Genomic DNA, 19,532 nt, shown 5'->3' on the forward strand with positions numbered 1-19,532 from the left:
AAAAGAACTCTCGCTCCCTATGATAGCCGTTGACCTGATTGCAGAAGTAATTTCTCAGTTCTTATGTTATAAAAAGTGTGTTTTTTGTGCTTATTTTAACCCCAGGAGTTATAAGTGCATGAGAATGAATTCTGTTTTTAGGAAACTTTGGTGTCATGGCCGCCATTGTGCAATGACAAGTATTTAGGTTGTATGCCCCCCCCCCATCCACCCCCTTAGGCGGCATGAACTAGAAGGAAGGTAATTATAGAGTAATGCAGCACATACACCAGAGTGGGGTAGAGGGCACAAACATATGCTTCACTAGACACACACACACACACACACACACACACACACACACAAACACACACTCTCCATCATTCATTTACACTCATGCATATTTAGTGTATTTTGTATATAATTGTCATTCCCAAAGCGTTCTGCGTGGTGTTTACATAGTTAGTGGTGATGTTCATGTGGGTGACAATGAATACGATGTATTAAGATTATTGGCTGAAGTATGCTAGTTCTGTCTCTTATGCACCAATGGAGCTTTCATCTTTGCTCCAAAGGTTGCTCAGAGCTTGTGTGGTTTTGACAACACGGGATGGCGCTAGGATGTGTAATACATACCAACCCTGATTGTAATTACTATAGACAAGCAGAGGTACAGTTATGTCAGAGACAGGCCGAGAGAGAGAGAGAGAGAGAGAGAGAGAGAGAGAGAGAGAGAGAGAGAGAGAGAGAGAGAGAGAGAGACAGAGAGAGAGATTGGTGGTGGTAAGTAATGCAGGTCTGATTGGGGGACAGTTTTTTTAAAGGCTCTGCTCTTCTGCTTACCAATGAGAGAGCTTGGCTGGATGCTCGTACAGCCTTTAATGAAGATGTGCTGCATGGCAATGTCAAACACACACACACACACACACACACACACACACACACACACACACACACACACACACACACACACCCTCCCTCCCCTCTCCCCTGTCAGATGGTCTGGCCCATCACTTTGACCTTGCGCGGTGGTCTGGTGTTCCCCAGGGAGACGAGGCCACCTCATGGGCTCTGATTTCACACTGGTCCCGCGCCCGCCAGTGCCACACAAAGATGGCCCAGACAAAGCCCCTCTAAGAGCCCTCGCCCCGGCCCTCGCCCTGTCCCTCACCCTGCCTGCACCCCTATTGCTCGCCCCGTCCCTCGCCCCGTCCCTCTCTCTCTCCCTCTCCCTCTCCCTCTCCCTGCCCCAGCGTCCCCGGTGCAGGCCAGCGCTACAAGGCCAGGGGCCACGCTACAGCGCCTCTGCTAATAAAGAGCTCACATGCTCAGAATCCAGCTCCCACAGACAGGCGGGTGAGAGAGAGAGAGGGAGAGAGTAGATAGAAAAAGAGTTGGAGAGGAGAGAAAGTGACCAAGAGAGAGGGGGGATAAGGGGGAGGGAGAGGGTGAGAGAGAGAGAGAGAGAGAGAGAGTGTGATTGTTTTTTTTCTCACACATTTTTATAATAGCCCCTCTCTCTACTGTAAGGCTTGAGCTCACACTTTTATTCCCCTCTCCCTCCCCCCGTCTCTCTCTCCCCCACTCTCCCTCCCTCTCTCTCTTTCTCTCAGTGTAATTAATTGAGGCATTTATGTGAAGTAGCAGCACTCCAAGCCTGGAGAGTAAATGGGAGCGGTGTGTAAAAGCAGCACTTGAGGAGAGGAGGAGGGAGGTCCTCACCCCTTTCAGCGGGGCGAGGTGCAGCGCCGCCTCTCCTGGGTCCGCACACGGACCGGTGGGGGTGGGGGTGGGGGTGGGGGTGTGAGGGGGACGGATGAGGCCGTACTACTAATGGAGTCAGCCTAAAACAAACTCACACTCTCATCTGGATCAACAGCACGCTCTGAGCACCCAAGCCCAAAAAAAAGCGAGGCGGTGAGGAGATTGGCTGAGCACATCGACCAAAGGCTTCACATCAAGTATCAAAAAAGGACACGAGAGTGAAGCAAAACACACAAGCATATGGAAATGATCATTCAAAAACTACAGTTAAAGTGCACAGTGCACTATTAAATAACGCACAATCTCAGTGTACCGCCAGTATTAATAGTACTGTTCATGTGGAAATAAGCACTGAGTCAGTTTGAAACAATTTAGGTTGAATGATGTTCAGTAAATTTAGTAAATCAGTAAATTATGTTTTTCATGAGTAGTTGTTTGAGGATAACTGCTCCACATCTGTTTGTTCAGGATGTTGTTTTGAAAGCTTTTTAAATACGAGATGTGTATTAGAAATATAATGCTCTCGCTACCAGTTTCATCGTCTCGTGCTGTCCGACCTGCTGGTCAGAGAAGCCTGGGGGGGGGGGGGGGGGGGGGGGGGGCCTGGGGTCGGACACACACCTGGAGCCTCAAAGTTCCAGTTACCGCCGGCCGTGAAATCTGCTCAGACAGCTGCCTCATAAACAGGGTCAGAGGGCGTCGCCAGTGACAACCGCTTGTCAGGTGCAGAACTTGAGCGCATTACACAGACGAGGATGAGCGCTACCTTTTCCACAGGTTCCCCCTCCGCAATTTACATAAAAGCCCACGAGCACAGCTGTGCTGGTTTCTCACCATGCTTCTCCTCTACGCTTCGAGGGCAGTGTCAGACACCGAGGCAGCCCTGCACATTATGGACAAGGGCATGCATGCTTTTCATTTGCCTCCAATTTCACATAGTGTTATGCTCACGCCGCATCAACCTGTGCAGACTAATATCAGATGAAAGCAACAAAATGATTAAAATGCCATGTTCCACATATAGGCTAATTATACAGCTAATGAAAAAAAGCTGCATTTTTGCTAAAATGTCTTTATGTGACCTGTTCAAATTATCAATGTAATGTAATCAAATCAATGTGATATAGAGTTTGCGGATAAACAAAATACATTTTTTAATAAACACAGTCATTGAGTATGCATTAATATGATATATAGGAATTATTTCCTCAGTTGTCGCTTTGCTCTGTAAATTATGTTAAATAATTTTTTTTAGAGAAACCCCTGCCTCAATATGTTTTGGGAGTTTTCACTTTAATCCCAAGTTATTAAATAAGTAAATACATTAATATTGATGTAAATTAATAGTCAAAAAACACATAGCTGTCGGCCAAAGACAGTATGACTGTCAGTATGGCGATCACTTCTGAGTGATGAAATGGAACTTCTGGAGTGAATATCAATCGTCACGGAAACGAGAGTCACCAGAGTCGATATGCCTGTGAAATGGATCCAGCCTGTGACAGCCCGGTCTCGCATTGATCCCAGTGACATTTGTTTAACACATCAACTTAAATGTCCTGCCCTTGTCTTAACATTTTAAAAAACTCAAAGGAAACAATGACACTCGGATTCACGGATGGGGAATTTATGCATGCAAATCCAATGTGTGACTCTCTGTCTGAAAGGAACGTTTTTTTTCTTTTTTTTTCTTGACAACCACACACACACACACACACACACAAACACACACACACACACACACACACACACACACAAACACACACACACACACACACACACACACACACACACACACAGACACACACACACACACACACACACACACACACGTTCTTCATGAGTTCTTTGTAATTCATAAGTGATATGTCTTGTTTTGCAGTCTGACCCAGCTTTTAAAAAACATGTTCTGAAACAAACAATAAAAGTGCTCCCAAATGTTTTGTTAAAAGTTAAGATCAAAGCAGATATTAAGAGTTTGTAGTTTGTTAGGGAGAAGCAGGACTCTCCTCCATTTACAAAGAGTAGGCATTAACATGAGTATTTAAATAGCACTTTCAAACGCAAACTATATAGGCCATCAGATTTTATAACATGTCTCTGGAGTTGACTTCATACGGTATGTTTTTTTTCAAAGCATGTTGAGTTTTTAATTTCAGTGGGAAAAAAATAATTTCATTAATTAAGGAATTTTACATTGTTTATTTTGTGGCCAGTACCTATGGCTTTGGTACATAATACCATCGTAAACTAAACATGTTATAAAGAAGAACAATAGACACTGGTACTGACATTTATTGGCGAAAAAACTGTAAAATTAAAGTGAATTCCTCAAACACTTACTTCCTCAGTCCTATATTTAATGGTAAAATATTCATGCAAAGCAAAGTCCTATGCTTTTGTCTGTGTGTGTGTGTGTGTGTGTGTGTGTGTGTGTGTGTGTGTGTAATGACCGAAAGTTGAGCCTTCACCTCTGCTGCCTTTCATTTTCTTTGCTCACGACTTCCGTGGCCTTTCCCCGGGGCGGGCTGGCATCTGCATGCGGCGTCTGGGGCGTCTGGCGGTTAAGGAGCGTGTGAGGGTGGGAGGATGGTGTGTGTGTGTGTGTGTGTGTGTGTGTGTGTGTGTGTGTGTGTGTGTGTGTGTGTGTGTGTGTGTGTGTGTGATGTCCTCTCCTGTGCAGTGGAGCCCTGCGGCTAAGCGGCGGATCCGAGGCGGGCGCTGTGAGTCTACACTGATCTGCAGCTGAAGTGCTTATCTCTGTGCCTGTGGAGGTGTGGAGCGGGAGGCCGCCATACTATACGCTCTATAGGGTGTGTGTGTGTGTGTGTGTGTGTGTGTGTGTGTGTGTGTGTGTGTGGCGGTCGAGCATGGGGAGTGGTGTGGTTGAAAATATCACATAATTATGGGAATGATAAATTGTGGCTGAACCTCTGGTACTGGTGAGGGGTAGCGGCGCTGGGCTGGGGTGTGCACCTAGGGGCAGACGGGCGCTCACCTTTATCGTGGCGTTGCTTAGCGTCGGCAGTCTGGTCTGCCACCGCTGGATTAGCCGGGGTAAATAACGCCGGGGCGTGTGATAACGGCCGGGAAAAGGTTTGACTTCGTTTTATCTCACCATGTCTCTCCCGTTCCCCCCTCTCCTTCCACCCTTGCTGTCTCTCTCTTTCTCTCTCTGTCTGTCTCTCTCTGTCTGTCTCGCTCTCTCTCCCTCTCTCTCCTCTCCTCCCCTCCCAGGGAAGAGTGACCCCTTCTGTGTGGTGGAGCTGAGTAATGACCGGCTGCAGACACACACGGTCTACAAGAACCTCAACCCCGATTGGAACAAGGTCTTCACCTTGTGAGTGTCATGTGCATAGGCCGGCACTCTCACACACTACACTACATTTCATTTCTATTCTTTGGGTGCAGCTTGGTGTGTTAAAGACGTAAAGTACAGGTCAATTACAGGCTTTTAGGTTAACACAGTAGTTAGAAAGATTCTGTAATATTATTATAGTAAAATAAATACAACTTTATATATTATGTCATACAATAATATAGCAGACATAATTTTAAAAATATTGTCCTGTCTATAAATCAAAATACATCTGTAATATTGTTCTTCACTGCCGTGATGTCTGTACACTTATTTATTTTATGGTTTGCCATTTGCTATAGACTACAAATGTTTGTTTATCATTTTTTTTACATTTTGGTGGTGTACGTATAGTATTAATACGACATCTGTTTGAAATGTGGTTACAACACAGTGTAGATATTAAGTAAACCTGTTTTGTAATCTGATGCTCCTATATTGAGCTTGAGTGTTCTGAACTCTTACTGAGAGGAGAGTAATCTAGTCCCCCTGACAGCACCCTCTCTTTAAGAATAACCTCATTTCTTTTTATCCCACTTCCCCTCTTTAGCCTACTTTTACAAGACAGCATTTCAAAGCCACAATCCACAGTGCTGCTGTTTTTAAAACCCCGCCAACACCAGAATTGCTGGTCGCCAAGGCCTCAAATAAATCACTTTTGTATTGTCACGACTGGGGAGAGAAATCAGAGATGTATAAATATCAGTCATTGACTTTTCTTTTGACTGTGTCTTGCTCCCGTTTACACCGACCCCGCCTGGATCCCCCCAGCAATGTGAAAGACATGCACTCTGTGCTAGAGGTCACCGTTTACGACGAGGATCGGGACCGCAGTGCCGACTTCCTGGGCAAAGTGGCCATTCCACTGCTAAATGTGAGTTCCCATCAAACTCACTTTTCCCCAGCCACAGATGTGCAAAAAAGAAGTCATTAAATCTTTGTCTGAGAGAGGGCCGATATAAGAACCTGTGCTGTGGGGAGAACATACACATACACACACACACACACACACACACATACACACATACACACATACACACACACACACACACACACACACACACACACACACACACACACACACACACACACACACACATACACACACACACACAGAAAAACACAACAAACCTGCCAAGTGTCTAGCGTAGATTTTCTGTTATGGAAGTTCTTGTTAAAAAAAGGGCACACATGGGAAAAAATAGAAGAGTTTAAAATACTGAGATGAAAGAGAGAGAGAGAGAGAGAGAGAGAGAAAGAGAGGGAAAAATAGAGAGATTCTTACATTGGCTCCTCCATCGGTCCTGATTCCCCAGGATAGTTAATTTCTCCCTGACAGTGGTCTCTCCGTAATGAACAGGTACTTGTCAGAGTTGCCACAGTTGTTTTGGGCTGGCCTGTCAGCCACAGCAGCTGGGGGTCAGAGGTTGTGTGTGGGGGGAGGGGGGGAGTGTATTCAGCTGGGGATTGGGAGACAGACGCCTGTCATGTCTGCGCCCGCAGATTCACAACGGCGAGAGGAAAGCTTACGCTTTGAAAAGCAAGGAGCTGACAGGGCCAACAAAGGGGGTCATCTTTCTGGAAATAGACGTAATCTATAATGCCGTAAGTCCCTTTTTCTCTCGCGCTTCTTTTTTTTTTCTTGCTATGTTTGTTCTCTTCATCATCATTATTTTCTTTTACTCCTAGCACTGCTCACAATTCTGTCTCTAATTGCTGAAGCTGACACAATGGCGTGTGTGTGTGTGTGTGTGTGTCTGTTTGTGTGTGTGTGTGTGTGTGTTTGTCTGTGTGTGCGTGCGCATGCATGCATGCATTTGTCAGGCGGGTCTGGCTGTGCATGTGTTTGTCCTGTCCGCCATTTTAGCTCTGTGGGTAAACTCGTGTAGTGTGGAGCTGCGCGGGTGCTGGTGGAAAACCCTAGCATCAGGACTTCCAAATAAAAGAGAGAGTTTGGCATGCTGTCAGCCCATGAAGCTGATAGCATCCTGCTGCTCTTCCATTAACTCTCTTCATATGCCCATCAACAGATAAAAGCGGGCATGCGTACGCTAGTGCCCATTGAGCAGAAGTACATTGAAGAGGAGCCCAGAGTCTCCAAACAGGTACCTACCGCAGGAGGAGGTGCCAGGGGTCACCCTCTCACACTTTACACACTCATTTTCAGCTGACGTTGTTCACGGCTTCACACAGTTCTGCTTTTAAATGTGCACCTGTAGCGATAGAAATGTTTGAAAGCAGGCAGTACTTGGCACATTCAGGCTCACACACACACACACACACACACACACACACACACACACACACACACACACACACACACACACACACACACACACACACACACACACACACACACACACACAGAGAAACACACACACACACACACACACACACACAAACACACACACACACACACACACACACACACACACACACACACACACACACACACACACACACACACACACCGAGAAACACACACACACATAGAGAAACACACACACCGCACACACACACACACACTATTTTTCTCTCTCTCCCTCTTTCCTTACCATGCTGAATAGAAATGTCAGGCTTTCAAGTCTGGGAACGCATAAGTAGATTGGCCATCCTTAGCTGGCCCTGGGTGGCACTGTGGTGGCAGAGCCCCTCATTGTCACCGACCCCCATGTCCCTTCACTCCCTTCACCCCAGTCCTCAGCTCTACAAAGACCCTACACACAGGAGACACCCCCCTCCCAAAAAACCCCAGTGTGTCAGGCAAACGTGTCCTGGCCCTAAACTCACCCTGCCCTCTCGGCCCTTTTGTTCTGCCTGTGTGGAGAAGGTGCAAACTCGGCAGTTTTCTCTGCCAGGGCTTCAACCAAAACACCAGTCTGTCCTACTCACGGCTGATTCTGTCCCCCTGAATTCTCACACGCGGACGCCAAAGTCTACGTGTTTTAGTGTGCAAGGAGTGTGCAAAGTTACATCTTTACCCTCATACAGGGATAGTTTTCAGCAGCTTATCTTATTGACTGATTAATTGATTAAATTATGGATTGGTTTGAAGATTAAGATTATTATTATTATTATTATTATTATTATAATAAGAGAAAATCTTATTAGGTAAGAGCCCACCCAGACAAAAACATTTACTGGCATTAAAGAAGTGATTAAATCTAAATTCTCTCCATTTCGTTGGAGTGGTCATTTCACTTGCCACCTGCCTACCTCAGTCGTCCCGGTCCTGTTTGATGTCCATAAGCCCCTTACGAAGAGAGGAGAAGCGTCTCGCCTGCAGTGGAGGATAATGTGTGTATTTACCATGATCAAAGCACTGACAAATTTAAAGGCCAATTTGGGAGTTGGGAGTGTTTCATCTCCACGTCGCTACACCAGGGGACTGCTGTCATCAGCAGTTCACTCTTGTCATTTGAATTATAAATTAGATTGTTTTTGTGTTGGTGTTGCGCACATGCGTGTGGACCACACGCAGAGACACAGAAACACAAACACACACACACACACACACACACACACACACACACACACTGTCCCTCACCTCACGCCATCCTGGTTTTATTTCCTCGTCTTTTTTTGGGGGGTTGGGGGGAGGGGGAGGAGGAGGGGTCCCAGACGTCCCCTCCAGACTCCTCCATCTCCCATAGCACACAGTTTTAAAACAATAATCATTTATTTGGGACTGTTTCAAGGAAGCCCCGTGATCTCCTCAGAACAGGCTTCTCTGTGTGGACTCACACTAATGCACCCGACGGCCTCGCTGTGTTTCCATGGGTAGATTCCTCCGGTCTACCAGCTTAGTACCTCATCACTATGATTACTGCTGATGAAGCCTTATGACAGATGTATGAAGCCTTATGACAGCTGTATGAAGCCTACTGACAGCTGTATGAAGCCTTATGACAGCTGTATGAAGCCTTAGGGCGGCTGTATGAAGCCTTATGACAGCTGTATGAAGCTTTATGACAGCTGTATGAAGCCTTATGACTGCTGTATGAAGCCTTATGACAGCTGTATGAAGCCTTAGGGCGGCTGTATGAAGCCTAGTGACAGCTGTATGAAGCCTAGTGACAGCTGTATGAAGCCTAATGACAGCTGTATGAAGCCTAAAGACAGCTGTATGAAGCCTAATGACAGCTGTATGAAGCCTTAGGGCGGCTGTATGAAGCCTAATGACAGCTGAATGAAGCCTAATGACAGCTGTATGAAGCTTTATGGCAGCTGTATGAAGCCTAATGACAGCTGTATGAAGCCTTAGGGCGGCTGTATGAAGCCTAGTGACAGCTGTATGAAGCCTAGTGACAGCTGTATGAAGCCTAATGACAGCTGTATGAAGCCTTATGACAGCTGTATGAAGCCTAAAGACAGCTGTATGAAGCCTTAGGGCGGCTGTATGAAGCCTAAAGACAGCTGTATGAAGCCTAATGACAGCTGTATGAAGCCTTAGGGCGGCTGTATGAAGCTTAGTGACAGCTGTATGAAGCCTAGTGACAGCTGTATGAAGCCTAATGACAGCTGTATGAAGCTTTATGGCAGCTGTATGAAGCCTAATGACAGCTGTTTGAAGCCTTATGACAGCTGTATGAAGCTATGATATTGCTTTAAAAAACTATATGCAAAAAACCTAATGGCAATATTAACAACTTACTTACCGAGAGTGAGGTCATGACGGGAAATATCAGACTGAGGCTGTAACGTATCTACCGAGCGATAGCGAGGTTGATACGGCAAAGCCGAAATCTGATATTTCACTGCATAACCGAACGGTGGAGGTTAGTAAGTTGTTTATTGTATGGCATTTTTAGCTCTTTTCATTTTGTAAATGAAAATAAATGGTAATTGTAAATAGAATACATGTCGTTTTGTTCAGCTCTCAAGTCTTCTCACGACACAGTGTGTTTCAGGTGTTGCTAGCAAACAAAGACTTGCTAACTTCAAGTTACAATGATCAATAGAAAACGAACAACAGGGCTCATCTAAAATGGCTTTAATTTACAGTAAAACAAGTGATTCAAACAATAGTAGTCTAGTCTTTATCATCACTTTCAATAACACATTTTCGCTGCCTCTGAATTGTACTGTACCAAGTCCTATAAAGTATTACCCGATATCACAATGTCTGCGAGTTCTTGAGTCTTTATTCTTCAACTGTCATCAACTGTCATGGTACCAGGACATTCAACTGGTTTCCTGTTCACAGATAATTTCATAATAGGAGTCCTGATTCTATCAGTACTAAACATTACATGAATTTCCTCATGGCTGTTGATGTCTATTAATATCGCACATTTTTAAGATGACGTCACTGGTGGACAATAATAATCCTGTATTGACCGGCAGACCGGTCCATACGCGGCTGGCATGACCACCCATTAGCCAATCAGAATGCTCGTACTGTCTTTTCCATATAATAAGGGGCTTTAATGACTATTTCGTCGAAGGTTGAAGTGACACACTACTGCTTGTGGATGCAAAAAGACTGAAAAGAAATCTGATGACCAGTGAATGACGAAGTTCTGTGACTGCACTAAGAACAACACTACAGAAAAGCACTGTACCTTCATTATGGCGTTGAATCAGGGGTACATAATGCAACATGGCAGCTATATGATGTTTCTTCAGTGCTGTATAGATAGTTCATGTGTTCTTTGTGAGACTTTATGAATGCAGTATACAGACTATGATTAGCACAGGGTTACACAGGGTACTATGCAGGATTGTGAACTAGTTCATGGGACAGCATTGTTTGAGTATGAATCCTAATGCCTCCATGAATGTATGTATGTGAGAGATATACGGAGGCCATATGTTGTGTGCTGATTGTCTTCCTCTGTGCTGCTCTCGTCTCGTCCAGCTCCTGCTGCAGAACTTCAACCGCGTCCGTCGCTGCATCATCACGCTGATCAACGCTGGCTGCTACATCAACAGCTGCTTCGAGTGGGAGTCACCTCAGAGGAGCATCTGTGCGTTTGTGGTACGACCACGAGCAACCCTGCAACCAAAGCATTCATATGTAACATACATACACACACACACACACACACACACACCCATACCCACAGAAATACACACACACACACACCCTCATACAAGTAGACAGATGGATTGACACAAAAACACACACATACCTTGTTGCTAGCACACACTATACAAACAGAGATACATTCACATGGCTGCTTAAAGACTGTAGATTCACAAGATCTAAGTGGTGTAGATAGTTGGATTGAGTCGTCTGAATCCCTCTGTCATCCTCTCCTCTCGTCTCGGCGTGTCCTTCTCCCTCTCAGCCTCTCTCCGGTGCTTGTCAGGTGCACTACGCATCAAACGGGGGACTCAGCATGCATAATTGGCCGGGGAAAACGTGTGCCCTTGTCAGAGCAGCCTCTTCTCCCTAAGCCCCTCGCTAATGTCAACCAGGAAGCTAACGTGCTAATCCTACCCCGTGATGCTACACATGTCGCCCTCGCCTCGTCCCTGTTCCACAGCGCCTCGTCTCGTCCAGGCCCTGCCATCCAGCAGCCGGCAGGTTGTCACAGTGGCGACCATTAACATTTTAGTGTTTGACACATTCTACATTTGTGTCTGGCACGAGCAGCTTGAGTGTAGGTCATTGTGGGGAAGGCAGGGAGGGATATGGTATTGATCAGTTAACATTTCCCGCCTCTGTTCCCCCCACACCCCCCACTTCTACCTGGGCCAGGCCATGGCAAGGAATTAATGAAAATGTCACCAAAACAGGTTGAGTGACATAAGGGGGAAAGGAAAAATATATATATATAATGCATTGGTTGATATTTTCCTTCTTATCTGTTTTTTATTGGATTTGCTAGAACAAATGAATAGTTTTTGGGAGTGTATACAGGTGGAGTGATGGTAAACTTCATCATGGTTTTAAAGAATTGAGTTCAGTCTAATTCATACATGTTATTTATTCACTGGTGGTTCAGGTAGTGTTGTTATGTAATTCCTCTTAGCGACTGGTTGTGGTTGCATCAGTTGTAGCATTGCCATTTTGCCAAACAAATTTGTCTAACACTGTCCTTTCTGCTAGCATTGTCTCCTTGTCATTCTTCTTCTCTCTTTCTCTCTCTCTCTCTCTCCTTCTCTTTCAATATACGTCTGTCACAGTCTGTGTCTTTGAGAGCTTTCATAATCATATCCCTCATTTCCTTTAAGTACTTTTTTATAACCAGCGAAGGTGAAGCATCCCTTGAAGTGCTTCCATATGACTGCTGTTGTTTTGTCCTTGTTGTGCTGGACACTCTGCTGAAGTGAGATTCCAGGGTGACAAATTTAAAATAGAGAGGTTGAGAAGGAGTGTGTGTGTGTGTGTGTGTGTGTGTGTGTGTGAGAGAGAGAGAGAGAGAGAGAGAGAGAGCAAGCGTGAGAGAAAGACAAAGATGGAGAGTTAAAAAGTTCCTCTGGAAGGATGGCCACACTAAAGAGATCGCTAACACGGTTGGATGCTAAAACGCTAAATAGCCAGGAAGCGGTTCCGGACTAGAGCGCATTGCCTCATTTATCTTGTGCCGAGGCTGCGTGCCCTCCTTTGCAGCGCATTGTGATGATATTTCCATGATATTTTAGGATTAAGCGTTTACACTTGAAAATCTGCCCTATCAGCAATCCCAGGGAATTTATCACTCTCATGGACTAAACTTCAATTTTTTTTTCTCCACCTGCGCTCTTTTGGACATTTTCTCCCTTTCTCCCTTCCACCTGTTCATACCTTCATCTCTCTGCCTCACCAAAAGGAAGTTCAAATGTTTAAATACATTGGTTAACTCCTTCCTATCAAGAGGGCTACCTTGTGTTAAGGTGGGATTCCAGTCAGCTCTCCAGTGTTTTCTCAAGAGTGTGATTCATAGTGTGGATCTATTCAATTTCCTAGTTTCCTTGAGTAGACACTGTTTAGACTCCAGTTGAAGTGCCGCACAAAATGCTTTTTTGTTTGTTTTGTTGCTGTGGCTGGACCTCAGTTTTGGGTTGTCCTTAACACTCCTAACGCGAGGAGTCTGTCAGAAACCCTTAAAGAGAAAGCTTGAGCTGGAGGGAGGGAGGGACAGATACAGAATGATAGAGAAATGCGGACAGACACCGCGAGGGATGGAGAGAGAAGTGGAGGTGAAGAGAGAGAGGGAGAGAAGGAAGGGGAGTCAGAGAAAATGAAAGTGGGGAAGAGAGAGAGGGAGATAGAGAGAGAAAAGAGAGTGAGAGGCAGAAAGTGAGGAGAACAAGAGAAGATGTTGTTGCTCCCAGAGGGAACGAGTCTTACCTGACTCTTCCCCCAAACAAATTTGCTGTAACTTTATCTCCAATTGGGACCTGAATTGGAAGCAAATAGTGAGGGCATTGTCTGGGTTATGGGGGGTGGGGGTGTGTGCCAGGGGAGCGACTAGTGGGGAGGGAGGGGGGTGAGGGCTGGGGGGAGGTGGTGGCAGTGGGGAAATGATAGCGGAGCGGAGCCTTTATGTGGGCCAGAGGAGAGGGAGAGGGAGTGCTCTTATCGCCGGGAGAGCCCAGACAAGGGAGCCACTTCCACTGGAAACTGGAGCACCCCCTCGCCTGCTTTGCATTTAGATAAAAAGAACAACGCAACAACACATTAAAAAACCCAATACTGTCACTTAGAGAAGAAGGAGTGTGTGTGTGGGGGGGGGGGGGGTTGTTGCGGGTGTGTTTATGTGTGCATTTCAATGGACACGCATGCTTGATGTTTGCTAGTACATGTCTAAGATCAAACGAGCACGACTGACATATTTAGGCAAATTCCATCATACTGATATATATATATATACAAATTTGATGTGAAGTGTGAATGATATAGAATTATATTAAAGGGAAGATTGGTAAATTGGAATAAGCACAATTATCAAATCACCTATAAATAAAATGAATTTTAGCATCCCTTCAATAGCTTGAAAGGACTCCATCATGGACGGTAGAGCATAGAGTATCTTTGAGCTATAGAGAGAGTAGGGAAGTCTTTCAGTGGTTGTGCCAGGCATAAAGGTTAGCATTGACCCCATCTGGTGTTTATGAGGGTTTAAGGCAGTACCGTGTGGCCCCAGCAGGTGGCAGTGCAGGCTCACTGAACAAATGCTCCCTCCTGGAGCTGGAGTGGTGGAAGACTGAGCACACAGAGCAGGCAGAGCGATTGATTAAAATATCTATTTCAATTATCAAACTCCTAGATGTCTTGTTGTGTGCTGTTTGCATATGCTTTTGGAACATGCCAGCCTTTACATTGGCATGACAGAGATGGCTGTAATATTTTTCCCCTCCCGATTATAGTTTTTTTTTACTCAGTTCTGAAGGGGCTTTGTAGCCGAGAGAGGAGCAGAGCAATCTTTGAGTATGCTTACGGCCAAACACGGTCTCTAAACACTCAGTTCTGACTGCCAAACTCAAAGTGCCAAATTTATTTATGCCATTTGGTGCCAAACTGCAGTTCTCTTAAAGTTTTTGTGTGCAATACTAAAACCATTGGCAGCTCTAGATTATGTCCTACTGATGTACTTGTGTTTAGTGACTTTAATCAATCCACTCATTAACTAAGTGTAACAACATCAAAACATAAAATACAAAGTTAATTTTTAAGAGTTTTCCTAAATAAATATTTTATGAGTTTTGAATCGCAAAACTGTGAGAACATATCTAATTCTCTAATGCGATCTTTAAAGGTGTATATTTGGACTGAGATGTGAGGTAGAAAAATTATTCAAAAGCCACTCTGTAGTATTCACTTGTGTGCCTTTTAAACAATAGAATTTTTTTTATTATTCTTCTCAGAGAGTAACTTAATTTTTGCTCTTTTTCGTTTGTTTGGTATTAAATATTGTGATTGAGTACCCAAATCAGATCATCGAAAACGAGAACACAAAGACTGTCAGGGCGGTCTAACTCTTTTGATTTATTTCAGCAAACAATATACGGTACAGAGAAAGGCAGCCGAGTGGTAGCACTGGTGTTCATTGTGGAAAAAATGAATTTAGATCTATGTGCTTTATGACAGGAAAAAAAAAACTTGGGTTTAAAAAACCATCAGAAATCTGTGGAGATTGAGCAGTGGTAGAGAAGTCGAACTTGCCGTCCTGGATTTTCCTGAGTAGTGTGTGGCCGCGGCGCTCTGTGTGAGCGTGAGGAGGAGATGGAGTGTGTAACAGGCTGGGTAATTGATCGCCGCACCTCCACAATGACGGCAGCTGTTCTCTGAGCCAGGAGCATTGTCACTACCTGGATGCACTCTAACAAAGCCCACAGTTACTGACACTCAAAGATTCCATTCCTTTTTTTTCCCTCTTTGCTTTCTTTCCTTCCTTCTTTTTACTCTCTTTTCCCTTTCTCATTTCTTTCTTTGACCTCTTCCTTTCCTTCTATCTTTCTCCATTTCTTTCTTTTACCTTCTTTCTCTCATTTTCATTTTCTTTTTCTTTCTTTCCCTGTTTTCTTTCCCTTGGCTTTTCCATGTCCCTTTGTGTTGTCACCATTTATCAATCTCTCTTTCTTTCTGTCATTTTTTCACCCAGTTCAATTTCCTCTCTCAGGTGCCCTCTCCCTCGCTCCTCTGCCCTCTCTCAGGTGATCTCTCCCTGGCTCCTCTGCCCTCTGAGCGGTGCCCTGGTGTGGGTGAGGCACTGAAGCAGTGGGGCAGAGATGGAGGTGAGCTGGTCACTCAGTGGGGCAGTAATTTGGGGGTGAGTCCGGGGTGATCTGGTCCTCCTCCTGGTTCCCCGGCGCTGGGGGAGTGCAGCCCACCCCACGCTTTCATCAAGCAGACCTCACCTCCTCAGGTCCTCAGGTCCTCGGGTGTCTGCCTCCCTCCGCCTGTCAATCACACGTTTGCCCTGGGCCAGAACAATGTGATGATGTGGTTGGTTTAGGGGGGAGAGAGCACCTCGGACCACGGGTTAAATAACTACAGGCTCCTCTCAAGAGCACGTGGAGCTGAGGAGCCAACACACACTGTTCGCCCCTCTCGTCTGGGAAGGGAGAGGAAGATCCCTCGCACTAGTGTGTGTCCTCGACGGCTATGCTTTATGTAAGCCAGAGTTTATTTGGCATTTTTACAGCTGATTGCTCGGCGGCATTTGTCTGGTTCTGTTATTTTAGATGGGAACTCATATCTCTTTTCCTTGTAATAATTTTGTAGCTGTGTTTTCTTTTTTTTTGGTTCTGCATTGACGGCCCTCAATAAAACATAGGGCTGCTGTCTGCTAAAATTGAGGTTCATCCTGAATTATATATCATCCGAGCCAAGTTTATATTGCTCTTATATTTATAGCAGGTGCAACAAGAATTAAAGCATTTTAAATTGTGTTTAGGGGAGGCTATAGCCGTACATATTAACACAGGGGAAATGCTGAGTGCAGCCAAAGGGAGAGAGAGGTAAGGTTGCTGAAAGATATTGAAGTTGGAAGACAGGTAGTGTGTGTGTGTGTGTGTGTGTGTGTGTGTGTGTGTGTGTGTGTGTGTGTGTGTGTGTGTGTGTGTGTGTGTGTGTGTGTGTGTGTGTGTGCGTGTGTTTGTGTGTGCACACACAAATGTGGGAGTGTTTACGGACAAACACTGCTGAATTATTGAAGATTATTTTTTCCCTATTCCCTAAACAGTTCTTTATTATAAAGAAAACTCTTAATCTGTTGTTTTCCATGGCTGCCGTGGCAACCGACCAGCCTTGGACAGGCCCATTAGAATGAAGTATTCTGCCCTGAGCGATATGCAAATGCTTCAGCCAACTCATTTGCAATGTATAATTTATTCTCACTTTTGTTTATGTACACACCGATATCTAATTTTTTAATTTTGTATGAGTGCGGGGCTCTGCGCCGGGCCAAGGATTGTGGAGAATGGGAATTTATATGCAGGAGTTGAACCTTCACCTTGTCTCAATCCACGCAACATAATCAACAAAAACCTTCAGGACGAGGTGTGCCATGAGACGGCTTCCAGAGAATGTTTTGCAATGATCCAGGGCTAAGCTGTCTGAGTTGCCTCCAAACTTGTCCAGTTGAAAAGTAGAAATAAATAAATAATACAATTTAAATTTATATGAACTAGCTATGAGTGCATGTCTAATTAAAAACGAAAGGCATTCTTTATTAAACTAAGGGTTATGAATGTGTGTGAGTCCGTGGCTATGTACGAGTGTGTGTTCGTGTGTGTGCGTTTGTGTGTGTGTAGTTTAAGTTGAGACCTAGCTTTGGGTTCCAGGAAGGTAATGTATCGGTGGAATAGAATGTAAACAATGGACGTCTTACTCAAGACACACCTGATCTGCTCCTTCCCCCGGGACCCCGCTGATGAAACTGATTAGAGATCTGGAGGTGTGAGTGTGTGTGTGTGTGTGTGTGTGTGTGTGTGTGTGTGTGTGTGTGTGTGTGTGTGTGTGCGAATGAGTGTTTGTGTGCGTGCGTGTGTGTGTTTCTGCATCTGAAAAACCGAAATGTTGTATTATCATGTTCTTAATACATGCTGAGACATTCAAAGCTTTTAGAGTTCTGTCAGGAGTTTAATTATGTATAATTCTTTTCTCTGTCAGCTGGATATTGCGCTCATTTCAGTAGCTGAAATTGTCATTATTTTTTTCATCGAATGAAGTTATCACACCTTTTCAGTTTTTTATATTCTTCCATAAATGTGTTCAGGGTGGCTATAATTAATGTGAAAACATCAAGGCTATGTCTGTGCATCACCCATATTCCCTTTTATTAGAATGGAAAGAGACAGCATTTTTATTTCAGTTTTTTATTTGCTTTTTAAAATGTAAAAACACTCTAAAGTTGTGTGACATTTGTATTTATATGCAGTAATTAAGCTGACAGAATCTTCATTTACAGTGTCTATTCCTTCTCCCTATATATATTTTTTAATTGTGCAGACACAAAACACTTTAAATGTCTACTTCCGCATTGTTAAACCGTAGTCTATGCTGTGTTGCTTCACTTCTGCAAATTTACATTAATTGTAAAAATTGTAAGAAATAGTATAAATCACTGCAAAAATGTGATCAGGTAAGATAAATAATATAATATTCTGTGTTCCTGTATTGCCGTATGCAGTCTGGCCGTACCTGCTGTCCGCAACTCTCCGTTGAAAGAGTCTCCTCGCCCCCCCACCCCCTCTAACTCTCTCCATCTGTGAGCAGGGCTGCAGGGCTGAGGGCTTTGTGGCAGGATTGTGTGGGGTTAAGGGTGGCAGGGTCGGAGGGTGAGACTGCTGAGATGGGGAGCTGGGTCGGGGCTGAGGCTGAAGCTGGGGACTGTGAGGGGGGCCGTGGGATGGGATAGGGCGGGGGGCGCGGGTTCTGACAGTTTAGTCACGGCGGCCATTTGGGAGTCGGTGAGGATGACCCGGCTCTGGAGCGGCGGGGCCCAGGAGCTTTGGAGCGGAGTTGGGGGACACCGGGGGCATGTGAGCCTGCTCTCCGGAGGGGCCGAGAGAGGGCAGGAGACGGCCACACACAGCAGCCATTACCGCCGCTTAGCATTTTACTGTGATGTGCGCTGGGATGCAGAGGCACTCAACCAAGTGCACTGTTGAGCCGCCTAGGTGAAGCTAATGATATATGGGACCCCTTGAAAGTCCTCCAACAGTATCAACGACTAAAAATGAATATAATAAAGAGGACATATGACATTGTGTAAACCTGTACTTTACAAGCTAAATGTGGAGTGTTTCTGATTCCATCGAGACCAAATCCTTTCTAATTTGGTTACCCTTCGCTCTCTTTGTTTCTCTGTCTCTCTCTCCCTCAGCTCTTTGTCCTTGTTGTGTGGAACTTTGAGCTCTACATGATTCCTCTGACTCTTTTGCTGCCGCTGGTCTGGAACTATATTCTCATATCCTCGGGGAAGGACACCAGGCAGAGCGATGTGGTGAGTTTCCTACAGTGATATCCCTCCTCTTTTGAAGCCCTACCTGAGTCTATTGTGAGGGCATGTTTTAATTTCAAATGTACCAGTCCGCTGTATTTCTTTATTTAGTACAACCGCGTACACTGACAAAATACTGAAGGCAATATTAATTAGTGTGTAAAAATGCAATGTAGAATTCATTGTGTCATCTCAGAACATATGGGGTCTTGGGTTTCTTATGTATAATAGTAACAGTTGCAGGAATATGAGTACATGCATTTCAAAGCTTTAAGATTGGTTGAGATTTGTTTGCAATAAAAGATGTTTCATGAACTTTTACCTTTGTATATGAACCCCTTAAAAGTATTTATCCAATTAAAAAGGGGTAATTAGACATCTGAGAAAATATCAGTGACCGTACATTCGCTTTCCAATATTGAGACCATTTCATCCTAAAATGTTGTCAGTGCATTATTCCAGAGAGCTTTCACTTTAAGAGAGAAAGACACAGTGAAGAAACGAGGAATTGACCATGACAATACATACAATACATAAACACTACATTCATT

At 44.7% G+C, this 19,532-nt stretch overlaps 1 protein-coding gene across 4 annotated transcripts in view; it reads left to right on the forward strand.

Annotated features, from left to right (window-relative positions):
* mctp1a (multiple C2 domains, transmembrane 1a) overlaps positions 1 to 19,532 on the forward strand; it is a gene marked incomplete at both ends in the record, with an annotated part of 88,869 nt that overhangs the window by 38,354 nt on the left and 30,983 nt on the right. For 3 of the 4 annotated variants that reach the window (XM_080838451.1, XM_080838452.1, XM_080838453.1), the window contains 6 exons: positions 4,981 to 5,083; positions 5,873 to 5,975; positions 6,605 to 6,706; positions 7,132 to 7,206; positions 10,962 to 11,081; positions 18,865 to 18,981. In XM_080838451.1, coding sequence (XP_080694577.1) covers positions 4,981 to 5,083; positions 5,873 to 5,975; positions 6,605 to 6,706; positions 7,132 to 7,206; positions 10,962 to 11,081; positions 18,865 to 18,981 — 620 coding nt within the window. The remainder of the gene's footprint in view (positions 1 to 4,980; positions 5,084 to 5,872; positions 5,976 to 6,604; positions 6,707 to 7,131; positions 7,207 to 10,961; positions 11,082 to 18,864; positions 18,982 to 19,532) is intronic. The other variant, XM_080838454.1, reaches the window with a different exon arrangement.

The sequence above is a fragment of the Sprattus sprattus genome (assembly GCF_963457725.1).
Source record: "Sprattus sprattus genome assembly, chromosome: 5".
Taxonomy (NCBI): Eukaryota; Metazoa; Chordata; class Actinopteri; order Clupeiformes; family Clupeidae; genus Sprattus; species Sprattus sprattus.